This window comes from Leptonychotes weddellii, unplaced genomic scaffold (genome assembly GCF_054177405.1).
Source record: "Leptonychotes weddellii isolate Sample4059 unplaced genomic scaffold, ASM5417740v2 HiC_scaffold_2599, whole genome shotgun sequence".
Taxonomy (NCBI): domain Eukaryota; kingdom Metazoa; phylum Chordata; class Mammalia; order Carnivora; family Phocidae; genus Leptonychotes; species Leptonychotes weddellii.
Genome location: NW_027852018.1, coordinates 1 through 13,295, shown reverse-complemented (window position 1 = coordinate 13,295; position 13,295 = coordinate 1). Strand labels below are relative to the sequence as shown.

The 13,295-nt window shown below is 49.5% G+C and overlaps 1 protein-coding gene across 2 annotated transcripts; it reads right to left on the bottom strand.

Moving 5' to 3' along the window:
* Positions 1-959: 959 nt before the first annotated feature.
* LOC102731569 (radial spoke head component 1) lies at positions 960-10,824 on the bottom strand. 2 transcript variants are annotated; one of them, XM_081810441.1, is made up of 5 exons: positions 10,579-10,824; positions 8,250-8,363; positions 8,040-8,145; positions 3,050-3,140; positions 960-2,561 (listed from the first exon to the last, which is right to left on the bottom strand). In XM_081810441.1, the coding sequence occupies exons 1-5, from the start codon at positions 10,630-10,632 to the stop codon at positions 2,378-2,380; spliced, it is 549 nt and encodes a 182-aa protein (XP_081666567.1). In that variant the 5' UTR covers positions 10,633-10,824; the 3' UTR covers positions 960-2,377. The 2 variants fall into 2 exon arrangements, with proteins under 2 accessions (XP_081666567.1, XP_081666569.1); XM_081810443.1 differs by lacking the exon at positions 10,579-10,824 and adding an exon at positions 8,502-10,108.
* Between the last annotated feature and the right edge of the window lie 2,471 nt (positions 10,825-13,295).

Sequence of the window (13,295 nt, the reverse complement as noted above, 5' to 3'; positions counted from 1 at the left end):
GGGCGCCTGGGTGGCTCAGTCGTTAAGCGTCTGCCTTCGGCTCAGGTCATGATCCCAGGGTCCTGGGATCGAGTCCCACATCGGGCTCCCTGCTCGGCGGGAAGCCTGCTTCTCCCTCCCCCACTCCCCCTGCTTATGTTCCCTCTCTCGCTGTGTCTCTCTCTGTCAAATAAATAAATAAAATCTTTAAAAAAAAAAAGATGCTGGACTTCACTAGGAACCGGGAAAATGCACATTAAAACAACAAGACATTTTTTAACCATCAGATTTGCAAAAACATTAAAGACTGGTGACATCCAACAACGTTGGAGACTATGTGACAGAGACTCTCAGAGTCTATTCACCAGAGTATGAACTGGCAGAGCCCTTTAGAGCAGTTGTGGTGATATCAATCATGATTCAAAATGTCAATATTTGTAGACTCAGCAATGGCAGTATCTAACCTATGTAAATATTCCCAAATGCGCAAAAAGAGAGACATCTCTGTGCGTATTTTCGTGGCCTGATGTACTGTGATCCTATTTATATAGTGACGGCCCCGTGCTGTCCGTAAACGTTTGCGTACGTGCTGCACAGAAAGATGTGCGGAGGGTCACACGCCAGAGGGAGAAGGGAGGGCTGGAACTCAGGGGGGCAGTGTAGGGCCGAGCATCTGGGGGCTTTACAAGTGGAACGGAAGCTGACCCTTGAACAACGCAGGTCTGAACTGCACCGGTCCACTTATATGCGGATTTTTTTCAATAAATACAGAGCAGTGCTATAAATGTGCTTTCTCTTCCTTATGATTTTCTTTTTTTTTTTTTTTAAAGATTTTTATTTTATTTATTCATGAGAGACAGAGAGAGAGAGAGAGAAGCAGAGGGAGAAGCAGGCTCCCAAGGAGCAGAGAGCCCGATGCGGGACTCGATCCCAGGACCCTGGGATCATGACCTGAGCTGAAGGCAGACGCTTAACCATCTGAGCCACCCAGGCGCCCCTCCTTATGATTTTCTTAATAACATTTCCCTTCCTCTAGCTTACTGTATCATAAGAATACAGTATTTAATACATATACAAAGTATGTGGCTTACTTGGTGGTAAGAATACAGCGTATAACACCTGTAACGTACAAAGTATGTGTTAGTCGACTGTTTAGGTTGTCAGTAAGGCTCCCGGTCAACAGCATGCTCTTGGTAGTTAAGTTTTGGGGGAGTCAAAGTTCTATGTGGACCTTCAACTGTGTAGGGGCGGAGGGGGGGATCAGGGGTCAGTGCCCCCGACCCCTGCATTGTTCAAGGGTCAAGTGTCCTTGTGTGCTGTTTGCATAGTTTTCACTAACTAGCAGAACAAAGCTCTTGTTCTCCAGGTTAGTCTACGCTCAGCTGCATTCGTTGATTCTTCCCGATTAACTTTTGTCAAATTCTCTTTCCCATAATATCCCATGAGAATTTTGCTGAGAATTACATACGCAACATATAGATTTGGGGAGGATGTGCTGCTCTACAAAGACTTAAAAGTAGAATCTGTAATTAGGGAATGAATTTTATGTAAATGAAAACTGAGTTTTAAGAGAGTCTGAGGTGACTTCATTAAATTAGTTTAATATTGCCTGCATCAACTTCTTTTTTTTAAAGATTTATTTATCTGAGAGAGAGAGAGCAGGGGGAGGGGCAGAGGGAGAGGGAGAGTCCTCAAGCAGACTCCCCACTGAGCACAGAGCCTGATGTGGGGCTCAATCTCACGACCTGAGCTGAAACCAAGAGTCAGATGCTTAATCAACTGTGCCACCCTGGCCCCCCCTTCTATGTCAACTTCTACCACCTTTAATTTGCTCGGCAAACTCTTCAGGGGAAGTTTCTGACCAACGCCGGCTCAAAGCCACGAGGAACACCAGCATGGTGGGGGCTCAATATGCAGGGCTTCTCTGCATCCCAGCAAGGCTTGGCACAGCCACAGAGCCCTCCAAACAGAAATGACCAATTGTGAGCACTGCGGACTGGACACCTTCACGCCCAAGTCCACGCCCAGGGTGGGTGGGCTAGCCTGCAGCAAGGAAGAAGCTCGTGGGTCTCCCTTCCCAGGGCTCCAGCCCCGTGCCTCCCAGGGCAAAGAAAGTCCAAACACCCACATGCTCAACCACAGGAAATGTTTCACATCTGATCTACTCATGATGAGGAGCACATATGAGAGGCAGGATGTCCCAGTGTTATAACTACGGGATGGGTCACTGCCCGGGGAGAGGGGGGATTTCGGTGAGATGCAGAGAAAAGAACCAAGTGCCCCTCCACTCTGCCCTCTGTCGGCGTCAGAGGCTTGGGGAGAGGCACGGCTCCCCACTTTCTGTATTTGGAGGGGGTGGGAGGGTTCCCTGAGTTTTTAGTATTCTTCGTTGCCATATTTACATAGACTGGGGGAGGAGGGCGCACATCGTTTCCCACCGACTTACGTTTTTGTTCAAAAACTTGCCCTGGTACCTGTGGTTCAGGTGAATGAGCTCGGCCGCACCCTCTTGCTGTCCATTCACCCAGGTACCTATGTACTTACTGCCCGTCTCTGCGTAGAAATAGGTGCCTTGCCCGTGCCTGGTTAAGACAGAGAGAACAATGCATTTTGTTCCGATACAGTGAAAAACCTTCCAGGTTTATAAGACACATTTAAATTGAGAGGGCCCTATACTTTACTTCTCTATCTGTGCCCCATCAGAGCGCACTCCTGCTCCGTGTGCCCAGCATGGGAGGGGCATCGCCTGCTGGACAGCGACGCCCGTCCCGCACATCAGCCGCTTCACACGGAAAGAGGCAGCGCTCCTGGGAGCTGTGTGTCCCCAGGAGGGTACTTCGGTGGCCTCCGGGCCCTGGGGGCTCTTGAATGAAGGACCACATATTCTCCCCGCGAGTCTGCCCCTGCCCAGTAACGTCGCATCTGGCGTGCCCACCTTAAAGCCTCGAAGGGTTTGGACTGCCTGGCAGAGCTGGCTAATGGGCTTTTGTCATGATTCGGCCCCATACTAAGACGTCATCATATTCTCATTACATAGGTAAGTCGACAGAACAGAAGAGAGAACGCAAACCTTTGGTGAGCAAACCACTCCCCCGTGTAGGTGTCGTTATTGACGTAGTAGTAGATGCCGTAACCGTGCCTTTGGTCGTCCGCCCACTCCCCTGGAAGGGACGACACAAAGCAGGCCCGGGTGAGAAGGGAGAGAGGACCTTCACCTGCTGTCTCCTCCCTCTGTGACTCTCCTCTGTCCCCCTGCCCCTCTGGCTGGATGGCGTGGCGTGGGGGTCCGGTTAAGGGAAGCTGAGCCAGGGGCTCCCCAGATGCAGGTCTGGGCAGGGGCAGGCAGGTGGGCTGCAATGAGCTGAGCGTGCCAACAGCAGGTATCACGGCTGGTCAGTGGCAGAGCAAGGATTTGAACCCGGGTTTTTGTCTGCCCAGCTGTCCCGCACACTCGTTCTGCTTGCATATGTTTAGCGACCCAGCACCACCACCAAGGCTCGATGATCTCTCCTCGGCCCCTTGCCAGCAGCTTGCTCTATTCCCACTCATCACCTGGCTCCCACGCAGCTTTCCAGCCCGGGCGCCCAGGGTGCCCCACCTGCACACCAGCCCCTGCCTCTGCTTGGACCCTTCCCTCACTAATTGTCCCTGCCTCCTCACCTCTGTGCCGGTTCCTGCGAATCTCCTGCTGACTTGCTGAGAAATATTGGAATTGGCAAAGATACCATAAACTGCCTGACACCTCTACCATAATGACAACAGCAAACTAGTTAGTGAATGCAGTCGATCCTTGAGGATGGATCCCTGCACCAGGAGACTTATAACGCCCTCCAGTCTTACGGCTCATACAGGAAAGAAACTTAATAGAGGTTTCTGAGGTTGACAACTCTCCTAAAAACACACATGGTATTGCTAATAACAAGTTGTTACCCTGAATGACGCTTTTCGAGACTATGAACAATTTTTTAAAAAATGAATTTTGATCAATTTTTGATCAAAGACAAAAGATAGAATTCTCTATTTTCTCTGTAGAAAGGGATATTACAAAATTGTTGTCGGACAGACATTCCATTATTAGCTAGAAAGGTAAGGAAAAGGAGTGCGACAGGCATGTCAGTTAATTTTTTTAAACATCCATTTGTCACTTCCTCAGATTTTGTAATGTTCGTGGTATTTTAAAATTGTTTTTATTTATTTTGATTTTTTATTACAAATAAACATTCACATTTATGCCAATGTTATATTCTTTTTCTTAAACAGAGCCCCTGAAACTTGCATAAGCTCCTGGCTTACAAGAAAACTGGACCCGCTTCTGCATGAAGAGAAAGCGTACGCAGCATGCCAAGAACATGTGGATCTTCCAAGAAGTATGTGTTTACATGAGTGAACCCCATGTTCGTCAACAACAACAAATCTACAGAAGGGCACGTCTACATGTTTTCCCTATCAGTCCCACAGGTCTCAAGCACTCTGTGAGACAGACAAGCAGTGGTTCCAGGAACAGAGCCGCCCTGGGAGAGCTTGCCCTCGCCCCGGGCGGGAGGCCGACCCCCAGCCACAGAAAGAGCTGCGTGCTCAGGAAACAGCTAACAGCCCAGAGAGAAGGAGCTGGGAACTGGTACCAGCGAAGGAAGAGGCGTGATGTGTGCCAGAAGCAGCATGAGCAAGGGTGATGGAGAACCCCCAAACTGAAATAGTCCAGCAAACACAGGGGCTCGAACCTAAAGCCGCCCTGAGGATAGAGAGTGTGCAGAAGTCCTGGAGGACTTGGGCTTTAAGGGGTCACTGTGTCTTGGTAAATTACCAGTTTAAAAGAAGGAGGAGGAGGAGAAGGAGGAGGAGGGCAGATGTGTAGCACGGACCGGTTTCTGAGGTGTAAATATTCCCACTGAGGCCACAGTTGAGCTGAGTATGGGGCTGGGGACAAGCAGCCCAGAACTGGCTTGTGTGAGCGCTCAGGAGCTGAGCAAGCAGGGCCCCGGGGGCCAAGACGTCCCTCGGTTTCTTCCCCCAAAAAAGACCATGACAAAACAATTCCATCCTCTTCTCTTGGCCATGAGAGCTGGTCTCCAGGGCAGCATGGCAAGAAAAATGTAGTAAGTATTTTGCAGAAAATTTTCAAGAAAAAAAATTAAATTACAAGGGCACCTGGGTGCCTCAGTCAGTTGAGCATCTGACTCTTGATTTTGGTTTGGGTCATGATCTCAGGGTCATGGGATTGAGCCCCGTGTCCAACGGGCTCCGCTCTCAGTGGGGGTCTACTTGAGATTCTCTCTCCCTCTCCCTTTGTCTCTCCCTCCCATGTTCTTTCTCTCTCTAATAAATAAATAAATGTAAAAAATAGGAAAGGAAGGAAGAAAGAAAGAAAGAGAGAGAGAGAGAGAGGGAGGGAGGGAGGAAGGAAAGGAGGGAGGGAGGGAGGGAGGGGCGCCTGGGTGGCTCAGTCGGTTAAGCATCTGCCTTCAGCTCAGGTTCCTGGGATCGAGTCCCACATCGGGCTTCCCTGCTCAGCGAGGAGTCTGCTTCTCTCTCTGCCTCTGCCCCTCCCCGCCTCTCTCTCAAATAAATAAAATCTTAAAAAAAAAAAAATAAGAAAAAATTCAACTGCAAAAGGCACCAAATTTTAAGCCAGTGCAGAAACTTTTTTTTAAAAGTCCCAGTTTACGGAACAAACAAGCTGTTAGAGATTCTGCGCAGCAGATGGTAACCGGGCCACAGGAAATGGTGCAGAAGTGAGGGAGCTAAGTGAGGGAAAGGTCGCCTCCTGGAGCAGGTCTTTAACAACCATGAGGCAGGTTTCCCTTTTTATACTGCATGCCACTAAGAAACTGTATTACTGTTGCTTTAAATGTGCACTTTGTTTTTTAAAGTCTTTCTACCCCTAATCCTATACTTTCTCCTCATTCTCGATCGTGTCAACAGTTTTTCAGCTACATTTCTGTTTGGGAGAAATCCCCATAGTTGGTTGCCTGGGTTCTGGGTTGGTTTTCCTCCGGGAGAGCACTGTCCCCTTACAAAGCTCTCCATGTGCATCGACCATGCGGCTGTCCCCAGGCTTCCAGAGCTCCCAGGTCTGGAGCTCTGGGGATTAAAGACCGTTTAAAATGAAATGCCCTGGGGTGCCAATCAAGCATCTGACTCTCGATTTCAGCTCAGGTCATGGTCTCTGGGTCGTGAGATCAGGCCCCGAGTCAGGCTCTACACTTGGTTTGGAGTCTGCTTGGGATTCTCTCTCCCTCTCCCTCTGCCCCCTCACCCCTGCTCATGTGCATGTGCTCTCTCTCCCCCCGCCCAAACAAATAAGTAAATACATAAATCTTTAAAAAAATAAAAGAAAAGAAAACAAAAATAAAATGAAATGCCCTTCCAAGAAGCTCTCTTCCCACTTAAAATGAGGGTTAGTCACTGTCTGTCCTGCTGGGTCCCTCCACTGCTGGGTCAGCAAAACATGGAAGAGATGGGAACTGACATTGGTGGGGCATCACTCTGGTGGTGGTTCCTGCCAACTAGGGTCTTTGCATTGGCCACCTCCTTAGGGATGTGTAATAACTGAAACACGTTTTTATAGGGACAGCACCCAAAAACCAGAGAGATCATGCACATTGCCCAAGGCCACACAGCAGGACAGAAACGGAAATCAGGGTTTCCCAGGCTCCAACATCATGCTCTCCTCCACAAGCACCAATGGCCAAGCATTCATGTCTTCTTCCGGCTCCTGCCACCTGAGAGCTTCCAGAAAAGCCAACTTCAAGTCATCATAGCATTTTGTCTCTCCACGGTGTCATTACTAAACATCTTCATCTTTATTTGCTCCTTGCGGCCGGTAACAAGACCAGCACTGGAGACGGGTGCTCCCTCTCCTTTCCCAAGCCCTCACTGACCCTCTATCCCCACATCTCACAATCTATAGAGGTGGTCCAAACGGCCCTCCAAAGTCTGGCACCCACTCACCCCTCCAACCTCATCCCCTGCTCCACCAAGCACCCCTGCCTCCCTGCCTCTGCTCAAGTGGCCCTCAAACCAGGAGTGTGCGCTCGTCCCTGGGCTCCCCATCGGGCTCAGCTGGGAGATCAGCAATGTGCCCCCCACCTCGGGCCGAGGCTGAGCACTCTCGCTAACCTGCAGGAAACCACTCTGCGTCCCTTAGGCTGACCGTCGCCTGAAACGACAGGCGAAGAATTCAGCCATGTGTTAACTTAGACTTTGTGACTGGAAGGTTGTTCACTTACTGAGCTAAAATTAACATTGTGGCTTCTGACGCCCAAGAATAAATCTCTGAGCAGCAACTACACCCTGCACCCTTTAAGGTACAAAGCCACATGGACACACAAAAACTCACAGCTACTTCCAAAGAAGGTTTACATGTTGGCTAACTTTCACGTTAAAAACTCCTTCGATCCCTTATTCTGAGTATCTTTTTTATATATTTACATGTTGTTCAGCTTGTATTAAGGTCTACACTAAAATACAACATGACAACAACGAGATTAAGTTCATAACAGTCTGAAAGGAATTAAATCAAACACTAAATTGTTTAAAGTTGATTTAAAAAGCAGATGGTGCTCCTCCTGGAATAAGCCCTCTAAGAAATATGAAACAGAGCAGAAATTCCCTCTCTAACACGACCAGCATTGGCACCCTTCCCCTGGCTCTCGGACACGGGCAGGATCTCTGGTTTAGAGTTCCTTGGTCCCACTTTCCTTCAGCAACAAGGGAGGCAGCTCTGGCTTGCACCCGAAGGACACGTCCTCATCGGGAAGTGATGCCACCCAGCCGACACGTACTGAGCGCTCGCCATCCGTCAGGCACGGTTCCTAGCGTTCGATCCTCCCACACTGCGGACCAGAAAGCTGGGACGGTGAGCAGTGAGCCTCCCTACACGAGGTCATACCTCTTGTCACCACAGCTCCAGGGGTGCGGTCCCAGGCCTCCTGGGAAATCTGATGAAAACTGGATACATTCTTCCCAGAAAAAGTCCAGAACACAGAATCCTGCATAGTTTCTGAGGGTTCCCACCCACTCCCCGCTTCTCTCTCTTCTGCTCTGTGAGCACATCTTACCTTCATATCTTGATCCATCTGGGTATATAAAAGTGCCGTGACCATGCTTTTTATTGTTAACGTATTCTCCAATGTACCGAGCACCGTTTTTAAATTTGTAGACCCCCTGAAACACATTGATTATAGACAATTCGTATCATTCCTGAATTCAGGGCTCACCACGAGAGTATTAGCTGGAGAAAGCTACCCACCGAAGGCACCCATTCTGACCTGGCCGTGTCTTTTCCCGTGTTCATAATTCCCTTCATACGTGTCCCCATTGGGCAGTCTTGCTTTCCCGTGTCCGTGTCGTTCACCTACCTCATTCCGCTCCCCCTCGTATTCCTGGGCAGAAGAGACAGGGATAATTACAGCCACCATGTATTAATCACTAAGGATGGGTTAAGCATTTTTGTAAATAGTATTTCACGGAATCCCTCCCAATCCTCAGCCCCATCTTACAGGTGAGGTAGGTAACCACACCTGAGCGATGAGGAGCATTGGTCCAAGGTGACATCCCTAGGACCTGTCACTGGTGGGAGCCTCCCTCTCTCTCTCCAACATCTGAGCTTGCAATTTATCATGATAATCCTTTACACTGTAAACAAAATCGACAAATTGTGGAAAACTCGAGGTATTCCGAATTGTGTTCTTTATGGGAACATGTGCGAAGTAATAGATGCAGGTGGAATAGGTCCCAAGCCACACAAATACCTCCCTGTGGCTTCCTCCAATAATCCAGGACTTAAAATGCAAAAAACCGCCTCTTCTTTCAAGGATCCGTGGGAGCCTGCAGCCTCCTGACAGCTTTCACCCTCAGGAGGGGCCTGTGGGAGGGGAAGCCACATGGGGGAGCTGAGGAGTAACTAGGGCTCAGTTGTCACAAGAGTCCCTAACTCCACTTAGTTAATCTCCTTATCAAGTTTAAAGTTCTTATCAAGAGACTTGAGTTTGAAACACTCATAGACTAATACGGAAATAATTATGTATCTTAAAAGTAAATCAATCAAAGAAAACCTAACACAGGCTTGTAATTCACCTACTTTCTCCTACCCTTCACAAAATAAACATTCCTCAAGCATCTAATCATGAGTGCAGGGTGCACATAATAAATAATAAAAGGGCCAAGGCACAGAGTAATGATTTGACATGGAGTTGTATCTGCAAAGATTTACTACAACACAAGCTCGGAAACACTACCAGGACTTCAGAAACAAACACCTCTGCAGTCTGCCCTTGCCTAGCACTATCCAGCTCAGAAATCCTTGCTCGGAACAGAAGGTAAAAATGTGTGACCTTACAGATTTGTTTCAGGGTTAGTCTAAATCAAAATGTATAGAAGCTACACCCCCCCCCCCAGAAGACCTCCCAATGCACCCAGTACTGAGCTGAAGTGACTGAACGGGAGGGGAACTCTTTAAAATGACCCCAGCTGTGATTTAAAGCTAAAATTATGGGCACAAAAGAGTTACAAAACACTAGGGCTACCTGAGGAGACAAACTCGAAGGCTTACTCAGCAGATGCTGTAGGTTGGGTTCCCCCAGAAGCAGACCCTGAGCAAGTGATTTTTTAAAAGTGCTCCCCGAGAATCAGTAAAGGGGGAAACAGATATGAAAGAGGAGCATGGGGGGTGTCAGGAGATGTCCCAGACTCGACCTCACTGCACAGGGGATTCTGGAGTGTAAATCACTGCAGTTTGTCCTGCTTTTTAGCACTAGCTGCTGGCTATCTGGAGAGCACGTAGATCCCAGGCTTCTGGCCCTCGGTACTGGCCGGGTGGTTCCACTTCATAGACGTGCTAGTCTTGAGCAGTAACCGGGGCAGAAGCTGGGAGATGGACACACAGAGCTCGCAAAAAAGGTCAGAGCAGGCACCAACCCATCTATCACAGCGGAGGTGACAGATTTCTCAGTTAACTCTGAAACTATCTCAACTCTGTACACCATGGCTGGGGTTCCCACCTGTCAGCCAGGAAATGGTCACCCTCTGGGGCAGAGTGATTAATCTGTGGACATGTATATGCACCCGCAGAAAGCCCAGCTCACACGGCTGGATGCTGTGCACCCGGCACCGCCTCTCTGCTGCCTAAACCGGGGGATTCCAACGACTTGGGTCAGCTCCCCCAAGACTGAAGAAAGCACATGGGATTCCGGGTCTCTAGGGCAGAATCTTCTGGAAGCCTTCGCTGAGACCTCCTCAGCATCTCTTGAAGGCTGCCGCGAAGCAGCTTTCCTCCCTCCGCCTCGGTCCTGAGGGGCCAGGCTCCACGCAGAAAGGACTGCCCCGGACAGCACGGCAGGCCGAGTGACCCAGCCGACCGCGGAGAGCGCCTGGATGGGGAGTGGCAGCAGGGACGAGGAGGCTTCCAGAGGCTTTGACTCGGAAATGGTTGCCTTTAATGGGAGGCGGGATGCGGAGGGGAGGAGACGCGAGAAGGGAGGTGGCAAGAAGACGTCAGCGTTTCACCTTTCACCGCCAACTTCCAGGACGCGGCGCCTCTGGGGCCGGCGCGGTCCCTGCCCCTGGCTGGGCAGCCTCCCCCTCGCCCGGAGCGCTCACCCCAAGATCATTCTCTCCCTCCTCCTCCAACTCCTCCGAGCCCAGGTCCGACATGGCCTCGCCCCGCTCTCGGTCCTCGCCGCCACCAGCGCGTCTCTAGTCGGTAGGTCCCCGCCGCCCGCACCGCCGCGTCCGCCGTCGCCATGGACACGCGGCCTGCCCCGCCTCCCCGCGGGCGGAGGGGTGGAGAGGCGCCGGGCGGAGCCACTGGCGGCGTTCGGGTGCTGTCATAGCAACGGGAAGGGGCGCCCCGGCCTGTCACCGCCCCGGAAGAGAGGGGGCGTGGCCTGGGGCGGGAAGGGGCGGGGTGGGAAGGCGCGGGGCGGAGCCGCTGGCAGCTTTCGGTGCTATCATAGCAACGGGAGGGGTACCTCGACCAGTCGCCGCCCGGGCAGAGGGAGGGGGCGGGACTTGGGACGGACTTGGTACCCACTAGCTGTCTAACCTGGACCCCATGTGGCTGGCCCCGGGACCCTGCAGTCGGCTGCTGGGTGATGCTCTAACGAGGAGCCACCTTTGCACCAGGGCCATAAAGACGTGGTGCACAGAAGACGCACAGAGACCAGCTCTGGACAGGGCTTCACCTCTGCCTGGCGCTGGGCACTGCCCCATCCGACCCGTCCCCTTGGCTTCTTGGGTCCCTCCATGGGCCCTGCCCCCTCCTCCTTACCTTCTGGGCTCTTCTGACCCTTCGGTGTTGGCAGTCCAGAGAGATACGTCCGCCGAGAGCTTTTCTCGTGTTTATAAACCTCCTCCTGACGCAAGGAGTCAGCTCTAACCTCTTAGCAGAGGCGCGTCCACACGGATGCCCTTCAGAGTTTGACATCCCTTCTCCACCCCGAGCCTGAGTCCAGTCCCCTCTATACCCCAAGGAGGAAAGGACTTCAACTCCATGTATCGTCTACCTGCTTGTCATCTATCCACCTATCTATCATCCATCTAGCTAGCTATCAGCCCCCACAGCACCTAGAAAAGTGTTTTTCACCCAGTAGATGCTCAGCCAAGCCAGTGAAATCCAGTCCATCGGGGCCTTTAGATCCCGGGTGAGATGGAAATATGGTTGAGGTCTTTCTTCATCAGTGGTACTTAAAAGAACCTCTATTTTGTATGTGTAAATAGACAAAGACCACCCAAATGAACACGCAAAGACCATTTATTCAGAGCTTGCCCTAGCAAGGAAGTCAGCCATCATCACTTGCATTTTGGCAGAGACTCACAGGCAGGTGGAGGGGCGGCAAAGCTTACAGTGGAAACGAGAGAGGGCTCCAGGTGTGCCCTGATTGGAGGCTATTGGCTCAGGGAAGCTGTAGGTGGTTATCTAGAAGTGGTTATCTAGATGATTGGTTAGCAATGCAAACTGAACTTTCTCTGGTTGGTCCTAAGCTGGAAGTGGGGACAAAGATTAAGGAATTGCTCAGTTATTAGTCAAGTCCTGGCCAATTGTTACAGGGGTTATTGTTTGCTCCTAGATCAATTGGTGGAGATAGCAGACTGACTTCCTACAAGTCTGACTTACAGCACACTGGCTTCCTGGACTGGTTACTGTAGATAATGGGTTGGTTTCCTAGGCTGTAGCTTATGGGTCAGAGTTTTGTTCTTCTATATGGTTTGGCCATTGTACATTTGTATAATTACACATTTGCAAGTTACACAAATAACTGTGTTGTCTCAAATCTCAATATTGTTGGGTTTTGGGTTTTAATACCTTGAACAATAACAATAACCCAATCATTTTATTTCTTTAAACCTAATATTTAAGTACTCAAAAAACTGAGCTAAATGGAGGGGAAACAGGTCTTAAAGTCATCATTGTTCACTGAAAACATTACTCTCCTAGAGCTAGAATGCCCAAGTTCTAATTCTGGGTTCCGATGGCTTTGGTGACTTCAGGCAATTCACCTGCCCTCTGAACCTCGGATTCCTATTTTGTAAACTGGGGAGGATAAGCCCTTCCTATCTCAAGGAGCTGCCATGGGGATCAAAGATAATATTTTATTAATGTATTGTTATTTATTATGATAGCTACCTAATGTTAACAATAAAAATATTACAAAGAAATCACATATCATTAAAAGAAAGTTCCCCTCACACCCACCCCAAGATGTGTTGTTTGTTGTTGCTGTGGGGGTAGGTGGAGGAGTGGCTGAGGAAACATTTTGATCTTGCCGACAGCCTTACAGATGCCAAACCCATGAGGGGAAGCATCCACAGATCTTCCAGAGCACACATACTTTGCAGCCTTTCCCTCAGAAACAATGACATAGTGGAAGATAGTGATCTTAACCAAATCTCAGGTCCAAACACATCACTTACTGAAAAAAGAAACAATTTACAAGCAAATTAACACACAAGACCCTACAATTAGCACTATTTGTTAGTTGCAAAGAAAAAACATTGTAAACACCAAAATTTAACAGTTTTTCTTGTGGGGGAAAAGTGAGGTGTTTGGGAAAAAGATGATCATGATCTTCATTATACTTGGCAGTTGCCATGTTTACCACAATTAAGCATTGGAGGCTGTTGGCGCAGGGAAGCTGTAGGTGTCTTTTTATAATAAAATGTCAAAAATATTTTATTTTATTTTTTATTGTTATGTTAATCACCATACATTACATCATTAGTTTTTGATGTAGAGTTCCATGATTCATTGTTTGTGCATAACACCCAGTGCTCCATGCAGTACGTACCCTCCTTAATACCCATCACCAGGCTAACCC

Bases quoted from the DNA above. Each gene is read 5' to 3' on its own strand.
- LOC102731569 (XM_081810441.1), bottom strand. From the start codon at position 10,632: ATGTCGGACCTGGGCTCGGAGGAGTTGGAGGAGGAGGGAGAGAATGAT. The intron at 8,146-8,249 runs GTCAGAATGGGT...AATGTGTTTCAG, and splicing joins ACGGGAAAAGACACGGCCAG to GGGGTCTACAAATTTAAAAA. The intron at 2,562-3,049 runs GTTTGCGTTCTC...TGTCTTAACCAG, and splicing joins GAGTGGTTTGCTCACCAAAG to GCACGGGCAAGGCACCTATT.